The 19,575-nt window shown below is 35.5% G+C and overlaps 2 protein-coding genes across 2 annotated transcripts; one reads left to right on the forward strand and one right to left on the reverse strand.

Moving 5' to 3' along the window:
• Nucleotides 1-1,384: 1,384 nt before the first annotated feature.
• Nucleotides 1,385-1,906, forward strand: LOC119615509. Its single transcript, XM_037971517.1, has one exon. It carries the CDS (start codon nt 1,385-1,387, stop codon nt 1,904-1,906), a length of 522 nt encoding a protein of 173 aa, XP_037827445.1.
• Nucleotides 1,907-16,616: 14,710 nt separating this feature from the next.
• LOC119615508 lies at nt 16,617-17,339 on the reverse strand. Its single transcript, XM_037971516.1, has one exon. The coding sequence runs from the start codon at nt 17,337-17,339 to the stop codon at nt 16,617-16,619; it is 723 nt and encodes a 240-aa protein (XP_037827444.1).
• Nucleotides 17,340-19,575: the final 2,236 nt, after the last annotated feature.

Raw genomic sequence — 19,575 nt, forward strand, 5'->3', positions numbered from 1 at the left:
ACTTTTAGAACTTAAGATTTTTGAATAACCGATATGTCAAAAGAAAGTGCGTTTCTTATGGATGAAAATGAGGTATACAAAACTGTCGTAGCTTGAAAACTGTCAAAGTTATTTGCAGGAATAGGGAAAATACAATTGTAGTGTATCACTACATACTTCTATTTCTTTTAAAAACTTGTATTATTTACTTTATGTTATTGTGTTTTTAAATCAAGTTTTATATTTTTTATTTTCAAACTTGTCTTTATAATTTTCCATTCAACAAATAAATTTTGTACAAAGAAGTTATTATAATAAATAAACCTTTTTATAAAATAAAATAACTTCATTGGCGATCCTGCAAATAATTATATGAAATATAAATAGCGAACCAATATTAAAAACAAAATAAATTAACGCAAAAATTAAATAGATGCAAAAATATATAAATTAATAACAATATTCTCAAGCAATCATTACAAATTCAGCATTCAATTGTGAATAACCCAGCTTTATAATTATATATGTATGTGATACTTGGATCAATAAATAAAAAAAAAAAAAAACCAAATATATCAAATCTTTGCCACTTGAATCTAATAACTCAACAAACATTAAACTTCAAAATACTTCATCAAGAGAAATTGTTCAATTCAAGAAAATGGAAAGGATAATATTGTAGCCGATACACTTTCTAGACCGCCTGAAATCTTTGCTTTTTCTAACCAAAATATTAACCTTGAAATACTTTATAAAGAACAACAAGGAGATGAGGAATTAAAAAATCTGATAAGTGATAAGAAAACGAAAATAATTTGAAAGAAGTTGATATTCCATCACATAATTTTAAAATATGGTGTGATATTTTAGATAAAACTAATCGTCCCTTTGTTCCACTCTCTTTAAGAAAAACAGTTTTTCATAATTTACATTCTATATCACACCCAGGAATTCGTGCAACACGAAAACTGATACAAAGTAAATATTTTTGGCCATCAATGCGAAAAGATATAAATTTTATGGCTTCTAATTGCATTGATTGTCAAAAATCAAAGATCCAAAGATATACCAAATCTGACATTGAGAAAATAATATTCCCCAAGCAAGGTTCGAACACATACACATGGACATCGTCGGACCTTTTCCAGTTTCAAATGGAAATAAATATATTTTGACAATAATTGACAGATTCACTAGATGGCCGGAAGCATACCCAATTAAAGACATTACAGCCCAAACAATAGTAAACACTTTCGCATACAATTATATCCCTAGATTTGGCGTTCCACTTAAAATTACGGTTGACCAAGGAACACAATTTACATCTAAATTATTTAACGATTTAACGAAGCTTTTAGGAACACATAAAATCCATACATCCAGTTATCACCCGCAAGCGAATGGAATGATTGAACGCTTTCATCGACAATTAAAAACTGCTTTTAAATCTAGTAACAATGTGAAAAATTGGTCTGAACAATTACCCATAAAGGAAGAACTCAAATGTTGTCCTTCTGAATTAGTTTATGGTCAAACATTGAGACTACCTGGTGATATGGTAGTTAAAAATAATAATATTCCAACTTTTGATGAACTACTCCAAAGACTAAGATCACATTTTAATACAGTTCAAAGCAAAGTTATTCATCATAGTAATAGTAATAATTGTTTTATACCTAAAGATCTTTGGAATTGTGAATATGTTTTTGTTAAAATACTTAGACCGAACAGTTTAGAATGCCCTTATGAAGGACCCTTTAAAGTTATTCAAAAGAATAAAAACACTTTTAATATCCAATGTGGTAATGTTATTAAAACTCACTCAATTGATCTACTAAAACCAGCACATATTGACAATCAACACAACTATCAAATAATAAACCTAACACAACCTTCCACATTCAATAATAAGTTATTTTTCTTTTAATTCTATTACTGGTGGGGGAGTAATGTAGTGTATCACTACATACTTCTATTTCTTTTAAAAACTTGTATTATTTACTTTATGTTATTATGTTTTTAAATAAAGTTTTATATTTTTTTATTTTCAAACTTGTCTTTATAATTTTCCATTCAACAAATAAATTTTGTACAAAGAAGTTATTATAATAAATAAACCTTTTTATAAAATAAAATAACTTCAACAATATACTAAGAAATTTACTCTGTACCAAAAATTGTAATGATATCCCAATTTTACCAAATTTAAGAACTTAAGACTTTTGAATAAGCGATATGTCAGAAGAAAGTGCGTCAAATTCATTTGCAGGAATAGGGAAAATACAATATACTAAGAAATTTACTCTGTACCAAAAATTGTAATAAAATCCCAATGTTACTAATTTTAAAAACTAAAGATTCTTAAAGATTCGATATGACAAAAGAAAGTGGGTTTCTTACAATATACTAAGAAATTTACTCTGTACCAAAAATTGCAATGATGTCCCAATTTTAAGAACTTAAGATTTTTGAATAAGCGATATGTCAAAAGAAAGTTCGTTTCTTATGGATTAAAATGAGGTATACAAAACTGTCGCAGCTGGAAAACTGTCAAAGTTATTTGCAGGAATAGGGAAAATACAATATACTAAGAAATTTACTCTGTCCAAAAAATTGCAATGATATCCCAATTTTACCAATTTTAAGAAGTTATTTGCAGGAATAGGAAAAAATACAATATACTAAGAAATTTACTCTGTACCAAAAATTGCCATGATATACCAATTTTACCAATTCTAGGAACTTAAGATTTTTGAATAAGAGAAAGTGGGTTTCTTATGGATTAAAATGAGGTATACAAAACTGTCGTAGCTTGAAAACTGTCAAAGTAATTTGCAGGAATAGGGAAAATACAATATACTAAGAAATTTACCCCGTACCAAAAATTGCAATGATATCCCAATTTTGAGAATTTAAGGTTTACAATAGGCGATATGTCAAAAGAAGATGCGTTTCTTATGGATTAAAATGGGTATACAAAACTGTCGCAGCTTGAAAACTGTCAAAGTTATTTGCAGGAATAGGGAAAATACAAAATACTAAGAAATTTACTCTGTACCAAAAATTGCAATTATATCCCAATTTTACCAATTTTAATAACTTAAGATTTTTGAATAAGCGATATGCCAAAAGAAAGTGCGTTTCTTATAGATTAAAATAAGGTACACAAACTGTCGTAGCTTGAAAACTGTTAAAGTTATTTGCAGGAATAGGGAAAATACAATATACTAAAAAATTTACTCTGTCCCAAAAATTGCAATAATATCCCAATTTTAAGAACTTAAGATTTTTGAGTAAGCGATATGTCAAAAGAAAGTGAGTTTCTTATGGATTAAAATGAGGTATACAAAACTGTCGTAGCTTGAAAACTCTCAAAGTTATTTTCAGGAATAGGGAAAATACAATATACTAAGAAATTTACTCTGTACCAAAAATTTTTACGATTTCCCAATTTTAAGAATTTTAAGAACTTAAGATTTTTGAATAAGCGATATGTTAAAAGAAAGTGGGTTTCTTATGGATTAAAATGAGGTATACAAAACTGTTGTAACTTGAAAACTATGAAAGTTATTTGCAGGAATAGGGAAAATACAATATACTAAGAAATTTACTCTGTACCAAAAATTGCAATGATATCCCAATTTTACCAATTTTAAGAAGATATTTGCAGGAATAGGAAAAATACAATATACTAAGAAAATTACTCTGTACCAAAAAATTGCAATGATATCCCAATTTTGAGAACTTAAGTTTTTTGAGTAAGCGATATGTCAAAAGAAAGTGCTTTTCTTATGGATTAAAATGAGGTATACAAAACTGTCGTAGCTTGAAAACTGTCAAAGGTATTTGCAGGAATAGGGAAAATACAATACAAATTATTGGCAGGAATAGGGAAAATACAATAATATAATAACCCTCTTATTCACAAACAAATTTGTATTTTATAAAAAGTTTATAAATTAGATTTTGTATGGAAATTTGTTTTATAAACCTTTTATAAATAAAAATGTTGTTTGTGAATAAGGGGGTAAGAAATTTACTCTGTACCAAAAATTACAATGATATCCCAATTTAAGAATTAAAGATTTTTGAATAAGCGATATGTCAAAAGAAAGTGCGTTTCTTATGGATTAAACTGAGGTATACAAAACTGTCGTAGCTTGAAAACTGTCAAAGTAATTTGCAGGAATAGGGAAAATACAATATACTAAGAAATTTACCCCGTACCAAAAATTGCAATGATATCCCAATTTTGAGAATTTAAGGTTTTTCAATAGGCGATACGTCAAAAGAAGATGCGTTTTCTTATGGATTAAAATGGGGTATACAAAACTGTCGCAGCTTGAAAACTGTCAAAGTTATTTGCAGGAATAGGGAAAATACAAAATACTAAGAAATTTACTCTGTACCAAAAATTGCAATTATATCCCAATTTTACCAATTTTAAGAACTTAAGATTTTTGAATAAGCGATATGCCAAAAGAAAGTGCGTTTCCTATAGATTAAAATAAGGTACACAAAACTGTCGTAGCTTGAAAACTGTTAAAGTTATTTGCAGGAATAGGGAAAATACAATATACTAAAAAATTTACTCTGTCCCAAAAATTGCAATGATATCCCAATTTTAAGAACTTAAGATTTTTGAGTAAGCGATATGTCAAAAGAAGTGAGTTTCTTATGGATTAAAATGAGGTATACAAAACTGTCGTAGCTTGAAAACTCTCAAAGTTATTTTCAGGAATAGGGAAAATACAATATACTAAGAAATTTACTCTGTACCAAAATTGCAATGATATCCCAATTTTAAAAAACTAACAAGTAAGAGTGTTATATTCGGCCATGCCGAATCTTTTATACCCACCATCAAATCATCCTTATAAATAAACTTTGATATTATCGATCTTTTGGGAGAGGGAATTTAATAAGGGCTTAAGCATGGACCGTGCTCTTCCCAATTAAAATATTACTTTTGTTTGATCCAATATTCATAACCATAAACTGTTTTTTGTAAGAGTGGTTATATGGAGGGGTAGAGTCAATTATGGACCTATCCTTGTCTGTTTATACAATAATTATTTGTATCTAATGTAGCTGTACTTGTATCTTTAATTCAGTCATGAGGTTTGAAGTCATTATCTGAAGGAAACCGAAAATGGGTGTTTGATTAGTTATCGACCAATTTTCATCAAATTCAGTTGAAAAATACCGTAACTTGGAAGAACTTTTGAGCTATACATGAGCGTTAAATTGATTCTAGGGTCAATTATAGACCGATTTTTATAAACTTTCGTACATAAATTACGTTCGTAAGTCGTAATTTTAAGCAACTATTGAGAGTTAAAGTAATTTTACTGAAGTGGTCATTTATCGATCCATCTTCATCAATGTCGGTAGGAAGATTTCAGTTCCCATAACACTTATGTTGAATTGCATATATCTATTTTCATCAAATTCAGTTGAAAAATACCGTAACTTGGAAGAACTTTTGAGCTATACATGAGCGTTAAATTGATTCTAGGGTCAATTATAGACCGATTTTTATAAACTTTCGTACATAAATTACGTTCGTAAGTCGTAATTTTAAGCAACTATTGAGAGTTAAAGTAATTTTACTGAAGTGGTCATTTATCGATCCATCTTCATCAATGTCGGTAGGAAGATTTCAGTTCCCATAACACTTATGTTGAATTGCATATATCTACTCGTATTTTTATGCCAGTAATGAGCGTTAAAGGCGCCCCTATACCCCCGTATAAGTCAATTATTGATCGATACTTCTAAAATTGTCGCATTTTTGAGCCAGTAATGAGCTTTAAAGTAATTTTCTAATGGGGACCTTAATAGGGGCATAGGGTAGGGGCTCATACAAAACTTGTTTATGTGAAATTTCATCGCTGTAGTCGCTGCTATCGCACTGCTGTAATCGCATTTTTGAGTCAGTAATGAGCGTTAAAGTCATTTTCTGAAGCGGACCTTATAGGGGCGTATGGTTAATTACAGACTGATCCTCATAAAATTTAGTGGGAGATTTTAACTAATACGAAAATTGTTCATGTCGAATTTCATCGCTGTACACGCAGTTTTAATCTAGTAATGAACTTTAAAGTCATTTTCTGAAGGGGACCTTACAAGGGGGATAGAGCTAATTAAGGACCAATCCTTATAAAATTTGATAAAGAACTTTTGGCCCGCACAAAACTTGTTTATGTAGAATTTTACTACTGTACTCACATTTTTGAGTCAGTAATAAGCCTAAAAGTCATTTTCTGAAGGGGACTTTATATGGGGGGTAGGGTCAATTATGGACCGATCCTTATAAAATTATATGAAGAGATTTATGTTCCCATAAAACATGTTTGTGGCGAATTTCACCGCCATTGATGCTTCTCTTAGCCAGTTATGGTCGATAAAGTCATTTTCTGAAGGGGACTTTAAATGGGGGGTAGGGTCAATCCTTATAAAATTTCACAAAGAGATTTAGGTTCCCTTAAAACATGTTTGTGGGCGAATTTCACCGCTATTGATGCTTCTCTTAGACGTTATGGGCAATAAAGTCATTTTCTGAAGGGGACTTTATATGGGGGGGTAGGGTAATTATGGACCGATCCTTATAAAAATTATATAAAGAGATTTGTGTTCCCATAAACATGTTTGTGGCGAATTCACCGCTATTGATGCTTCTCTTAGCCAGTTATGGTCGATAAAGTTATTTTCTGAAGGGGACTTATATGGGGGGGTAGGTCAATTATGGGCCTATCCTTATAAAATTTTACAAGAAATTTAGGTTCTCATTAAACATGTTTGTGCCGAATTTCGCCGCTATTGACGTTTTCTTAGCCAGTTATGAGCGATAGAGTCATTTTCTGAAGGGGACTTTATATGGGGGGTAGGGTCAATTATGGACCGATCCTTATAAAATTATATGAAGAGATTTATGTTCCCATAAAACATGTTTGTGGCGAATTTCACCGCTATTGATGCTTCTCTTAGCCATTTATGGTCGATAAAGTCATTTTCTGAAGGGGACTTTATATGGGGGGTAGGGTCAATTATGGCCTATCCTTATAAAATTATATGAAGAGATTTATGTTCCCATAAAACATGTTTGTGCCGAAGTTCACCGCTATTGATGCTTCTCTTAGCCAGTTATGGGCGATAAAGTCATTTTTTGAAGGGGACTTTATATGGGGGGTAGGGTCAATTATGGACCGATCCTTATAAAATTATATAAAGAGATTTAGGTTCCCATAAAACATGTTTGTGCGAATTTCACCGCTATGATGCTTCTTAGCCATTTATGGCGATAAAGTCATTTTCTGAAGGGACTTTATATGGGGGGTAGGGTCAATTATGACCGATCCTTATAAATTATATGAAAGATTTATGTTCCCATAAAACATGTTTGTGCCGAAGTTCATGCTATTGATGCTTCTCTTAGCCAGTTATGGCGATAAAGTCATTTTTGAAGGGGACTTTATATGGGGGGTAGGGTCAATTACGGGCCTATCCTTATAAAATTTTATAAAGAGATTTAGGTTCTCATAAAACATGTTTGTGTCGAAGTTCACCGCTCTTGATGCTTTTCTTAGCCAGTTAGGGGCGATAAAGTCATTTTCTGAAGGGAACTTTATATGGGGGTTAGGGTCAATTATGGACCGATCCTTATTAAAATTCCACGAGAAGATTTATGTTCCCATAAGACATGTTTGTGCCGAATTTCATTGCTATTGGTTCTTCCGTTAGCAAGTTATGAGCGATAAAGTCATTTTCTGAAGGGGGCCTTATATGGGGGCTAGGGCGAAATTGTGGACCGATATAGCCCATTTTCAATACCAAACAAACTGCATCAACTAGAAGTATCTGTGCAAAATTTCAGCTCGCTAGCTACTTTCATTTGGGCTCTATCGTGTTTTCAACAGACAGACAGACAGACAGACGGACAAGGACAGACAGACGACGGACAGACGGACGGACATGGCTAGAACGTCTTAGAATCTAATAAGGACCCAGAATATATATCTTTATGGGTCTTAGACGAATATTTCAATGTGTTACAAACGGAATGACAAAAACAATAACCCCCATCTTTTTTGATGGTGGGTATAAAATAACATAAACAAGTAAGAGTGTTATATTCGGCCATGCCGAATCTTTTATACCCACCATCAAATCATCCTTATAAATAAACTTTGATATTATCGATCTTTTGGGAGAGGGAATTTAATAAGGGCTTAAGCATGGACCGTGCTCTTCCGAATTAAAAAATTACTTTTGTTTGATCCAATATTTAAACCATAAACTGTTTTTTTGTAAGAGTGGTTATATGGAGGGTAGAGTCAATTATGGACCTATCCTTGTCTGTTTATACAATAATTATTTGTATCTAATGTAGCTGTACTTGTATCTTTAATTCAGTCATGAGGTTTGAAGTCATTATCTGAAGGAAACCGAAAATGGGTGTTTGATTAGTTATCGACCAATTTTCATCAAATTCAGTTGAAAAATACCGTAACTTGGAAGAACTTTTGAGCTATACATGAGCGTTAAATTGATTCTAGGGTCAATTATAGACCGATTTTTATAAACTTTCGTACATAAATTACGTTCGTAAGTCGTAATTTTAAGCAACTATTGAGAGTTAAAGTAATTTTACTGAAGTGGTCATTTATCGATCCATCTTCATCAATGTCGGTAGGAAGATTTCAGTTCCCATAACACTTATGTTGAATTGCATATATCTACTCGTATTTTTATGCCAGTAATGAGCGTTAAAGGCGCCCCTATACCCCCGTATAAGTCAATTATTGATCGATACTTCTAAAATTTAGAACGATTTTTGTACATACAAATATTGTTTATGTCGCATTTTTGAGCCATAATGAGCTTTAAAGTAATTTTCTAATGGGGACCTTAATAGGGGCATAGGGTAGGGGCTCATACAAAACTTGTTTATGTGAAATTTCATCGCTGTAGTCGCTGCTATCGCACTGCTGTAATCGCATTTTGAGTCAGTAATGAGCGTTAAAGTCATTTTCTGAAGGGGACCTTATAGGGGCGTATGGTTAATTACAGACTGATCCTCATAAAATTTAGTGGGAGATTTTAACTAATACGAAAATTGTTCATGTCGAATTTCATCGCTGTACACACAGTTTTAATCTAGTAATGAACTTTAAAGTCATTTTCTGAAGGGACCTTACAAGGGGGATAGAGCTAATTAAGGACCAATCCTTATAAAATTTTGATAAAGAACTTTTGGCCCGCACAAAACTTGTTTATGTAGAATTTTACTACTGTACTCACATTTTTGAGTCAGTAATAAGCCTAAAAGTCATTTTCTGAAGGGGACTTTATATGGGGGTAGGGTCAATTATGGACCGATCCTTATAAATTATATGAAGAGATTTATGTTCCCATAAAACATGTTTGTGGCGAATTTCACCGCCATTGATGCTTCTCTTAGCCAGTTATGGTCGATAAGTCATTTTCTGAAGGGGACTTTAAATGGGGGGGTAGGGTCAATCCTTATAAAATTTCACAAAGAGATTTAGGTTCCCTTAAAACATGTTTGTGCCGAATTCACCGCTATTGATGCTTCTCTTAGACAGTTATGGGCAATAAAGTCATTTTCTGAGGGGACTTTATATGGGGGGTAGGGTAATTATGGACCGATCCTTATAAAATTATATAAAGAGATTTGTGTTCCCATAAAACATGTTTGTGGCGAATTTCACCGCTAGTGATGCTTCTCTTAGCCAGTTATGGTCGATAAAGTTATTTTCTGAAGGGGACTTTATATGGGGGTAGGGTCAATTATGGGCCTATCCTTATAAAATTTTACAAAGAAATTTAGGTTCTCATTAAACATGTTTGTTGCCGAATTTCGCCGCTATTGACGTTTTCTTAGCCAGTTATGAGCGATAGAGTCATTTTCTGAAGGGGACTTTATATGGGGGGTAGGGTCAATTATGGACCGATCCTTATAAAATTATATAAAGAGATTTATGTTCCCATAAAACATGTTTGTGGCGAATTTCACCGCTATTGATGCTTCTCTTAGCCATTTATGGTCGATAAAGTCATTTTCTGAAGGGGACTTTATATGGGGGGTAGGGTCAATTATGAGCCTATCCTTATAAAATTATATGAAGAGATTTATGTTCCCATAAAACATGTTTGTGCCGAAGTTCACCGCTATTGATGCTTCTCTTAGCCAGTTATGGGCGATAAAGTCATTTTTGAAGGGGACTTTATATGGGGGGTAGGGTCAATTACGGGCCTATCCTTATAAAATTTTATAAAGAGATTTAGGTTCTCATAAAACATGTTTGTGTCGAAGTTCACCGCTCTTGATGCTTTTCTTAGCCAGTTATGGGCGATAAAGTCATTTTCTGAAGGGAACTTTATATGGGGGGTAGGGTCAATTATGGACCGATCCTTATTAAATTCCACGAGAAGATTTATGTTCCCATAAGACATGTTTGTGCCGAATTTCATTGCTATTGGTTCTTCCGTAGCAAGTTATGAGCGATAAGGTCATTTTCTGAAAGGGGGCCTTATATGGGGGGCTAGGCGAAATTGTGGACCGATATAGCCCATTTTCATACCAAACAAACTGCATCAACTAGAAGTTATCTGTGCAAAATTTCAGCTCGCTAGCTACTTTCATTTGGGCTCTATCGTGTTTTCAACAGACAGACAGACAGACGGAACAGACGGACGGACATGGCTGATCGTCTTAGAATCTAATAAGGACCCAGAATATATATACTTTATAGGGTCTTAGACGAATATTTCAATGTGTTACAAACGGAATGACAAAAACAATATACCCCCCATCTTTTTTGATGGTGGGTATAAAAACTACAATATTAGCTGTTTTATAATATACATATATATATGTTTTTTTTTTTTGTTTAATTTTTAGGAATGAAGTTTCTAGAATTTAAATTTTTACTTTCAATTTTACATCATACAAATCTTCCAACCCTGACTCTTCAGTTAAGATTAAAAAACAAGACAATTGAGAGATTAATGCAGTATAACGATTCGATGTTAAAAATTTATTTTATGTGCCCCCAACAAAAATTTCATAAAATTTAATATAATTATTTTAAATAAGGTTTACTTTTGCGTTACTTTTTGCGGTTTACTTTTATAAATTTTCAGAATATGAAATTATTTTTTTCAATCCTGAGTTACTGCATTAAGCCCCCGACTACTCTATCTATAAGGAGTCAGAATATATCGCCCTACAGGATTGGCATAATCCAAAAAGTAGTTTCAAGAAAAAAGGGTAAGAATATTTAATGACATTTAACTTTTCTTTGATAACTTTTAAACAAATCAAGGGATTTTAAAAATCCAAATTCAGATAGTTGAGTTTAATATGTTTCTCATCTAAATTGAAATTCAATTTTTAGTTATCTAATATTTACGAAAACGTGGGTTTTAGTTTTTACGTTTACAAAAAAATCGTTTTCACATCGAAAATAATAGACATATTAGAAATTTGATAAATCTATATGAAAGATTTTAGTATGTCGCATGTTTTTTAGACCTCAGTTCAAGAAACCCGAATTTTGGATTATACCAGGCTTGTAGCGATATGTACATAGGTACACATATTGTAGAAATTACAAGCGGAATTTTGACTATCGATACACTTAAAATTGATTTCATTTTTAATTTTAAAGTTTAATACATGAAAGAATATATTTTTAGTTGATAAAAACTATGAAATTGAAAAAATCCCTACAACTTGACAATAGTAAGAAATCTTTCCCTTTTTCCCTACACGTGAAATTTTTTAAAAAAATCCCTACAAAAAGGGAAAAATCCCTACACTTGGCATCACTGCCCAAGATCGTCTATATTCATACCTATAAAATAAATTTTTGTTTTATACACAACCGACCACATACTATAACATTCTGATACGTCCCTGGAATGGTGTACATTACACACCCTATTCCAAAAACTGTAATGATATCAAATTCTACCAATTTTATGAACTTAAGATTTTTGAATAAGCGATATGTCAGAATAAAGTGCGTTTCTTATGGATTAAAATGAGGTATACAAAACTTTAGTAGCTTGAAAACTGTCAAAGTTATTTGCATGAATAGGGATAATAAATATACTAAGAAAATTTACTCTGTACCAAAAAATTTGAATGATATCCCCAATTTTACGAATTTTAAGAACTTAATATTTTTGAATAAGCGATATGTCAAAAGAAAGTGCGTTTCTGATGGATTAAAATGAGGTAAACAAAACCGTCGTAGCTTGAAAACTGTCAAAGGTATTTTCCCGGAATAGGGGGAAAAAAATATACTAAGAAATTTACTCTTCACCAAAAATTGTACTGATACCCCAATTTTACCAAGTTTAAAAACTTAGATTTTTGAAGAAGCGACATGTCAAAAAAAAGTGGGTTTCTTATGGATTAAATGAGGTATACAAAACTCTCGTAGCTTGAAAACTGTCAAAGTTATTTGCAGGAATAGGGAAAATACAATATACTAAGAAATTGACTCTGTACCAAAAATTTGAATGATATCCCAATTTTACCAATTTTAAGAGCTTAATATTTTTGGAATAAGCGATATGTCAAAAAAAAGTGCGTTTCTAATGGATTAAAATGAGGTAAACAAACTGTCGTAGCTTGAAAACTGTCAAAGTTATTTTCCGGAATAGGGAAAAAATAATATACTAAGAAAATTTACTCTGCACCCAAAAATTGTACTGATATCCCAATTTTACCAAGTTTAAGAACTTAAGATTTTTGAAGAAGCGACATGTCAAAAGAAGTGGGTTTCTTATGGACTAAAATGAGGTATACAAAACTGTCGTAACTTGAAAACTGTCAAAGATATTTGCAGGAATAGGGATAATACAATATACTAAGAAATTTACTCTGTACCAAAAATTTGAATGATATCCCAATTTTACCAATTTTAAGAGCTTAATATTTTTGAATAAGCGATATGTCAAAAGAAAGTGCGTTTCTGATGGATTAAAATGAGGTATACAAAACTGTCGTAGCTTGAAAACTGTCAAAGTTATTTTTCCGGAATAGGGAAAAAAACAATATACTAAGAAAATTTACTCTGCACGAAAAATTGTACTTATACCCCAATTTTCCAAGTTTAATAACTTAAGATTTTTGAAGAAGCGACATGTCAAAAGAAATTGGGTTTCTTATGGACTAAAATGAGGTATACAAAACTCTCGTAGCTTGAAAACTGTCAAAGTTATTTGCAGGAATAGGGAAAATACAATATACTAAGAAATTGACTCTGTACCAACAATTGTAATGATATCCCAATTTACTAATTTAGAACTTAAAACTTTTGAATAAGCGACATGTCAAAAGAAAATGCATTTCTTATGGATTAAAATGAGGTATACAAAACTGTCGTAGCTTGAAAACTGGTCAAAGTTATTTGCAAGAATAGGGAAAAAACAATATATTAAGAAAATTTACTCTGCACCGAAAATTGTACTGATATCCCAATTTTACCAAGTTTAAGAACTTAAGATTTTTGAAGAAGCGATATGTCAAAAGAAAGTGGGTTTCTTATGGACTAAAATGAGGTATACAAAACTTTCGTAGCTTGAAAACTCTCAAAGTTATTTGCAGGAATAGGGAAAATTCAATATATACTAAGAAATTGAGTCTGTACCAAAAATTGTAATGAATATCCCAATTTTAAGAACTTAAAACTTTTGAATAAGCGATATGTCAAAATAAAGTGCGTTTCTTATGGATTAAAATGAGGTATACAAAACTGTAGTAGCTTGAAAACTGTCAAAGTTATTTGCAGGAATAGGTGAAAATACAATATACTAAGAAATTTACTCTGTACCAAAAATTTTAATGATATCCCATTTTAAGAACTTAAGATTTTTTAAGAAGCGATATGCCAAAAGATAGGTGGTTTCTTATGGATAAAAATGAGGTATACAAAACTCTCGTAGCTTGAAAACTGTCAAAGTTATTTAAAGGAGTAGAGAAAATACCATTTACTAAGAAATTTACCCAATTTTACCAATTTTATGAACTTAAGATTTTTGAATAAGCGATATGTCAAAACAAAGTGCATTTCTTATGGATTAAAATGAGGTATACAAAACAGTCGTAGCTTGAAAACTGTCAAAGTTATTTGCAGGGATAGTGAAAATACAATATACTATGAAATTTACTCTGTACCAAAAATTGTAATGATAACCCAATTTTACCAATTTTAATAACTTAAGATTTTTGAAGAAGCGATATGTCAAAAGAAAGTGCGTTGCTTATGGATTAAAATGAGGTATACAAAACTGTCGTAGCTTGAAACTGTCAAAGTTATTTGCAGGAATAGGTAGGTTAGGTTAGGTTACGTGGGTTGCTCGCTAGCAAGCGAGTTCACTCGGAGGCCTTGTGGCCCATTGTGATACCCTTAGAATTACCATTCCCTAGCGATGAGAGAATGGTTACCCTCCCTAATTTCGTTGACTACTTGGTTCGTTCGGTCTCCATGTAAACCAGCCGGTGCTTTTAATAAAACCGATCATGTTTATCAGTGACGCATCTCTGAGACAGTCTAGATCATGGAAAAGAGCTCTACCCAGATGGAGTAGTCTGTGCTCTTGTAAGGCTGGACAGTCACATAGAAGGTGTTGTACCGATTCCACTTCCTCTTCGTCCATGCAGCTTCTACAGTAGCTATGATTTGGGTAGCCCATACGTTCTGACATATGTCCAGTCATACAGTGCCCAGTAATTATACCAGTTAGAAGCCTAATCGAGTTCTTACTAAGAGATAAGAGAGTCCTGGTCCTATCTGTTGTCAGAGTGGGCCAGAGCAGTCTCGATATTCTACAAGTGGTGATATTTGACCACCTGAGTTCCGTCTCACTCAGAGCCCATTCATCTATCAGTTTTGATAGGGTCGTCAGGGGAGCGTGAATATCCTTTTGCGCAAGGGTTAAGTCCAAGGACGACCCTTTGGTTGCGCATTCATGAGATGTTTAATTTCCCCGGATGCCCTCATGTCCTGGAACCCATATCAACTCAACGTGATGTTGTGTCAGTTGTGCCAACGATTGAATGCAATTGAGAAGTCATTCCGACTTAATAACATTGGAGTTAAGAGCCTTGATTGATTGTCCAAGTATATATGTATAGTCGAATTTTCGAGATTTAGTTCCCGGATTCTTCTCGCGGCAGTATAGATGGCATATATCTCTGCCTGAAGGACCGTGCAGGTGTCAGGTAGTCGAAGAGACAGTAGAAGATTTAGTTTATCGGAGAAGATTCCCGATCCCGTACCCCTTTCTGTCTTTGAGACATCTGTGTAGATTGAGATTAAAGTGTAGATAGAATGTAATCTGTTTCCTGCCCCATGATAGGCCTGCCTATCTTTGTAGGATGGTGCCATGACCAATGCGGTCGTGCTTCAACCCGTTCGACTGTTTAAGTCGTAGAGCAGATTTAGCAGAAATGCATTTGATGTATATATCAAGGGGAGTTATGTTTAGCATCGTCTCTAGACTAGCCTGAGGGGTGGAGCTTAAACTGCCAGTGATTGCAAGACATGCTAATCTTTGTAAATTGTTTAGAATAGAGAGATGAGTCTTGGTATCCACCGCTCTCCACTAAACAAGAGCTCCATAGGTCAAGATAGGTCTTATGACCGCGGTGTACATCCAGTGCACAATGTATGGTTTAAGACCCCATCTTTTCCCAAAAGTTTTCTTACATATATAGAAGGCACATAATGCCTTCTTCATTCGACTCTCAGTATTACGTTTAGAATCTAGGATTACGCCAAGATATTTGGCTTCGCTTGAGGTGTTCAAAATGGTACCATCCAAACGCGGAAGTCTGAATTCTGGAATTTTGTACCTCCTGGTGAAAAGAACCAGTTCAGTTTTGGCCGGGTTGACACCCAGACCGTTTTCCTTGGCCCATGATAGTAGAACGCTGAGGGCTGATTCCATGAGTTCACTTATTGTGGGAAGAAACTTCCCTTGAATAAGAAGCACGACGTCGTCAGCATATGCGACTAGTTTGAAGCCCATCCTACTGAGTCTGAAAAGGATTTTTTTTACGACAAGATTCCACAGGAGTGGAGAGATGACACCAGCTTGTGGTGTGCCCCTTGTCACGACCTTCCTTGTCTTGCCAATACCCATATTAGAGTTAATGGCCCTACTCTTAAGCATGTTTTCTGTCCAGTTTTTTATCCGCTGATCGACACCTAGATCACCCAGTGCATCGACTATTGCGGATATGTTCACGTTGTTAAACGCACCCTCAATGTCCTAGAAAGATGCCATAACATATTCCTTTATGTCAAGTGCCTTCTCTATAGTTCCGACAACGTCATGTAAGGCTGTCTCCACCGACCTTCCTTTCAGGTATGCATGTTGTGCTCTACAGAAGTTATCAGGAGATATGATGTTCCTGACATGGATGTCGACCAATCTTTCCAATGTTTTCAATAAAAACGATGACAGACTGATCGGCCTATAGTCTTTGGCGGTACTATGGTTTGCTTTTCCCGCTTTGGGGATAAATACCACTGTAACGTCTCTCCATACTTTAGGAATATATCCTGTTTCCAGGCTGCTCCTAAATATCATAATTAGCCATGGCATGATGGTGGTGATCGATTTTTGGAGTAGTGCTGAGAATATGCCATCTGGCCCTGGGGCTTGAAGGATGACACCGCCCACGAAATTTTCTCCATACTAACAATGGAACTGACTAATTCACTTATGTGGATTCGAGAAGCTGCGAGGTGCTCCAAAGTGGAGCCTTCATTTTCATCATCTCTGCAACCCGGAAAGTGTGTCTCCATAAGCAGTTCCAGAGTTTCGGTGCTACTTTCAGTAAAGTTACCATCCAGTTTCATCAGGAATCCAGGCGTACCGGGGTCTTTGGATAGCACCTTACGTAGACGTGCTGCCTCCGTGGTACTCTCCAGCTCCTCACAGAAACGCTTCCAGGATTCCTTCTTAGCCCTTCTGGTTTCCCTCTTGAAAGTATTGAAGCTTTGTCGATAATCGTCCCAGCTTAACGGGTTCTGATCCCTCTTCGTTTTATTAAATAGTTTCCTACATTCTTTCCTTAGCTGCATTAGTTTAGGATTCCACCATGGTTGCCGGAATTTCCTAGGTACCTGCCGCACCCTACATGAAGCATAGTAGGCTTCCCTTAAAGTCCTGGATAGATAATCTACTGAGTCGTCCAAGTCTTGTGTACCATGTAGTACATCCGTTTCCGGAGGTGGTATGGTATCAATCAGATTACCGAATTTGACCCAGTCGGTTTTCCTGGGATTTCTAAAGGGGGTTTCCCTAGCCATCGTAAGCTGTATCATAAAGATTATTCTGTGATGACCGGAGAATGAGCACTCGAGTGATACTCTCCAATCAAGAATTCTGACTGAGTCAGTGTTCCCTACCAAAGTAATATCAATGACCTGTTCCCTGATCCTATTGAAAAACGTTGGTCTATTACCCCTATTGCAAACACTAAGGTTAGTAGTTAGAAGGTATTGAAGCAAACACTCACCCCTGTCATTAATATCCGAGCTCCCCCATAGAGTATGATGGGTATTAGCATCACATCCTATGACAAGATCATGGCCCCTTGTATCACACCATTCTATTAGTGTGCGTACGGCACGTGAGGGCGGATTGTCTTCGTCGTACCGTAGGTACGCAGATGATATAATTAGAGTTGGTAGCCCCTGTCGCTCTAATGCAACTACCGTTAAATCACCAGAACTGTAATTAGATAGAAGGAAAATTTTAATGTCTTCCCTGACCAAAATACAGCTCCTTATTTTACCTTCAGGGATTGAAGAGAGGAGCACATAGTTTCGTGACCGGACGCCTAGAACTTTACTGGCTGCAAGCCAGGGTTCTTGGATTAAGGCCACGTGGATAACTTCCTTCTCCATAAAGCGCAGCAAGTCGTCCGTTGCTGCTTCGGAGTGGTGCAGATTAATCTGTATGACGCCTTGAGAGGAATGAAGGAGTCGGAAGGATTCTGAACCAATTTTGATCCAGAGATCCTTACCTTCTCCCTTGTCCCTCGAGGGTCCTCGTTCTATCGTCCAGTAGTCAGTACCAAGTTTCTTATTCTGACGCTTTATTAGTGTTAGTATGGATTTGTCCTCCAGAATAGGAGGAGGAACCCACACTCTCACCGTCGTACGAAAAGGTACTTGGTCCAGTGGGACGCTTTCAATCTACGCGTTGGGCCAGGGTTTCGCCAAATCCTCGGATGCAGTTATTGAGAAAGCCTAGGGCTTTCTCATTACCACATCTGATGATTTTTGACACCCTTTGACCATTTGGCGCCATCGAACGCAGTAAAGGAGTCATCCTCACTGCGTGCGAGTTCATCAACTAGTGCCCGCAAGATCTTCTCCTTCAGAAGTAGCCATCTGTCCGTAGTCATTTTCACATCGGGATGACTACGGTCTATAATGGCTACTTGCAGCTCAGGTGCTGATGTTAAGCTAGTTGATGGTTTCAACCGCTTACCCTCAAACACCTGCGTTTCACCTGACCTTTGCCGCTTTATACTAGGCCTGCTTGCTAGACCTTTGGTGACCGTCACCGTACCTCGAGAAGAGGAAGATGCAGACAGTCCCTTGGGTGTTGTGCTAGCAGACTTTATCAAGCCGCATTGGTCATCACCTCTCTTTGGTCCCGACGTGGCCTTCTTTGATAAAGATGGCTGTAGGTTAAGATTCTCCGAGACGGTGATCGGGTTCGGTCCAGTTCTGGCATGGGGCACATGTTTATATGTGATCACATGCCTGCTCTGGTTTGGTTCCGTCTTGGTCGTGGCTGGCCTGACCTCCACAACAGTAGTATTCAGCATGGCCTCATACTTCTGTATGTGGTAGGTATGTTTACGCCGCAAACGCTTTTCTCGGGTAGTCAGAGTCGCAGGATCCCTAGAGTCCAGCGATCTGACATACCGGAGAGAGCGTTTGTAGCCCGCCAACCTTTTCCGTTCGTCCTGTTCCGTCTCCTGTCCTTTGTTTGTCTGTTTTTGGTCTCCCTTAACAGAGTTTCCCTTTGCAGGGTCTCCTTTTACAGGGTCATGGGCCTCCGGATTTTGTCCGTTTTCCTCCGCGTTTTAAGGCTCAGAGGACACCATGCGCATGTCCTCCTCATCAGTCTCGTAAAGATTTAAATCTTTCAGACCTGAGAGGTTGTCGTCACTGTCGTCCGAGGTTATTCTGTCCTGGTAAGAACCTTGTCCGTTCTGTCTACCTCAGTAGCATTTTCGACTACTAGACCTGGGGTACAGTCACAGTAGCTCCAATGGCATTCAGACCTGTGGCTTCCACCTGAGCACTCACGTTACCCTTGGAGATTTTAGCATGCTCGACCAAGGACATAAGACCGTCTTTATGTTCTGACATTTTGTGGGGGGGTTCGGTAGTTTATACCTCTACCACAGGTGTGAAAAAAGACACTGCCGCTCCTCTGGAGTCACACGCAGACCAGGATACCGCTCAATACGAGTCAGACGCACCCTGGATTTTGTTACGACCAAAAACATTCAGACTGCAGGAA

Source organism: Lucilia sericata, unplaced genomic scaffold (genome assembly GCF_015586225.1).
Source record: "Lucilia sericata isolate MDLA Ls3-8-SP2 unplaced genomic scaffold, ASM1558622v1 Contig005507F_arrow, whole genome shotgun sequence".
Lineage (NCBI taxonomy): Eukaryota > Metazoa > Arthropoda > Insecta > Diptera > Calliphoridae > Lucilia > Lucilia sericata.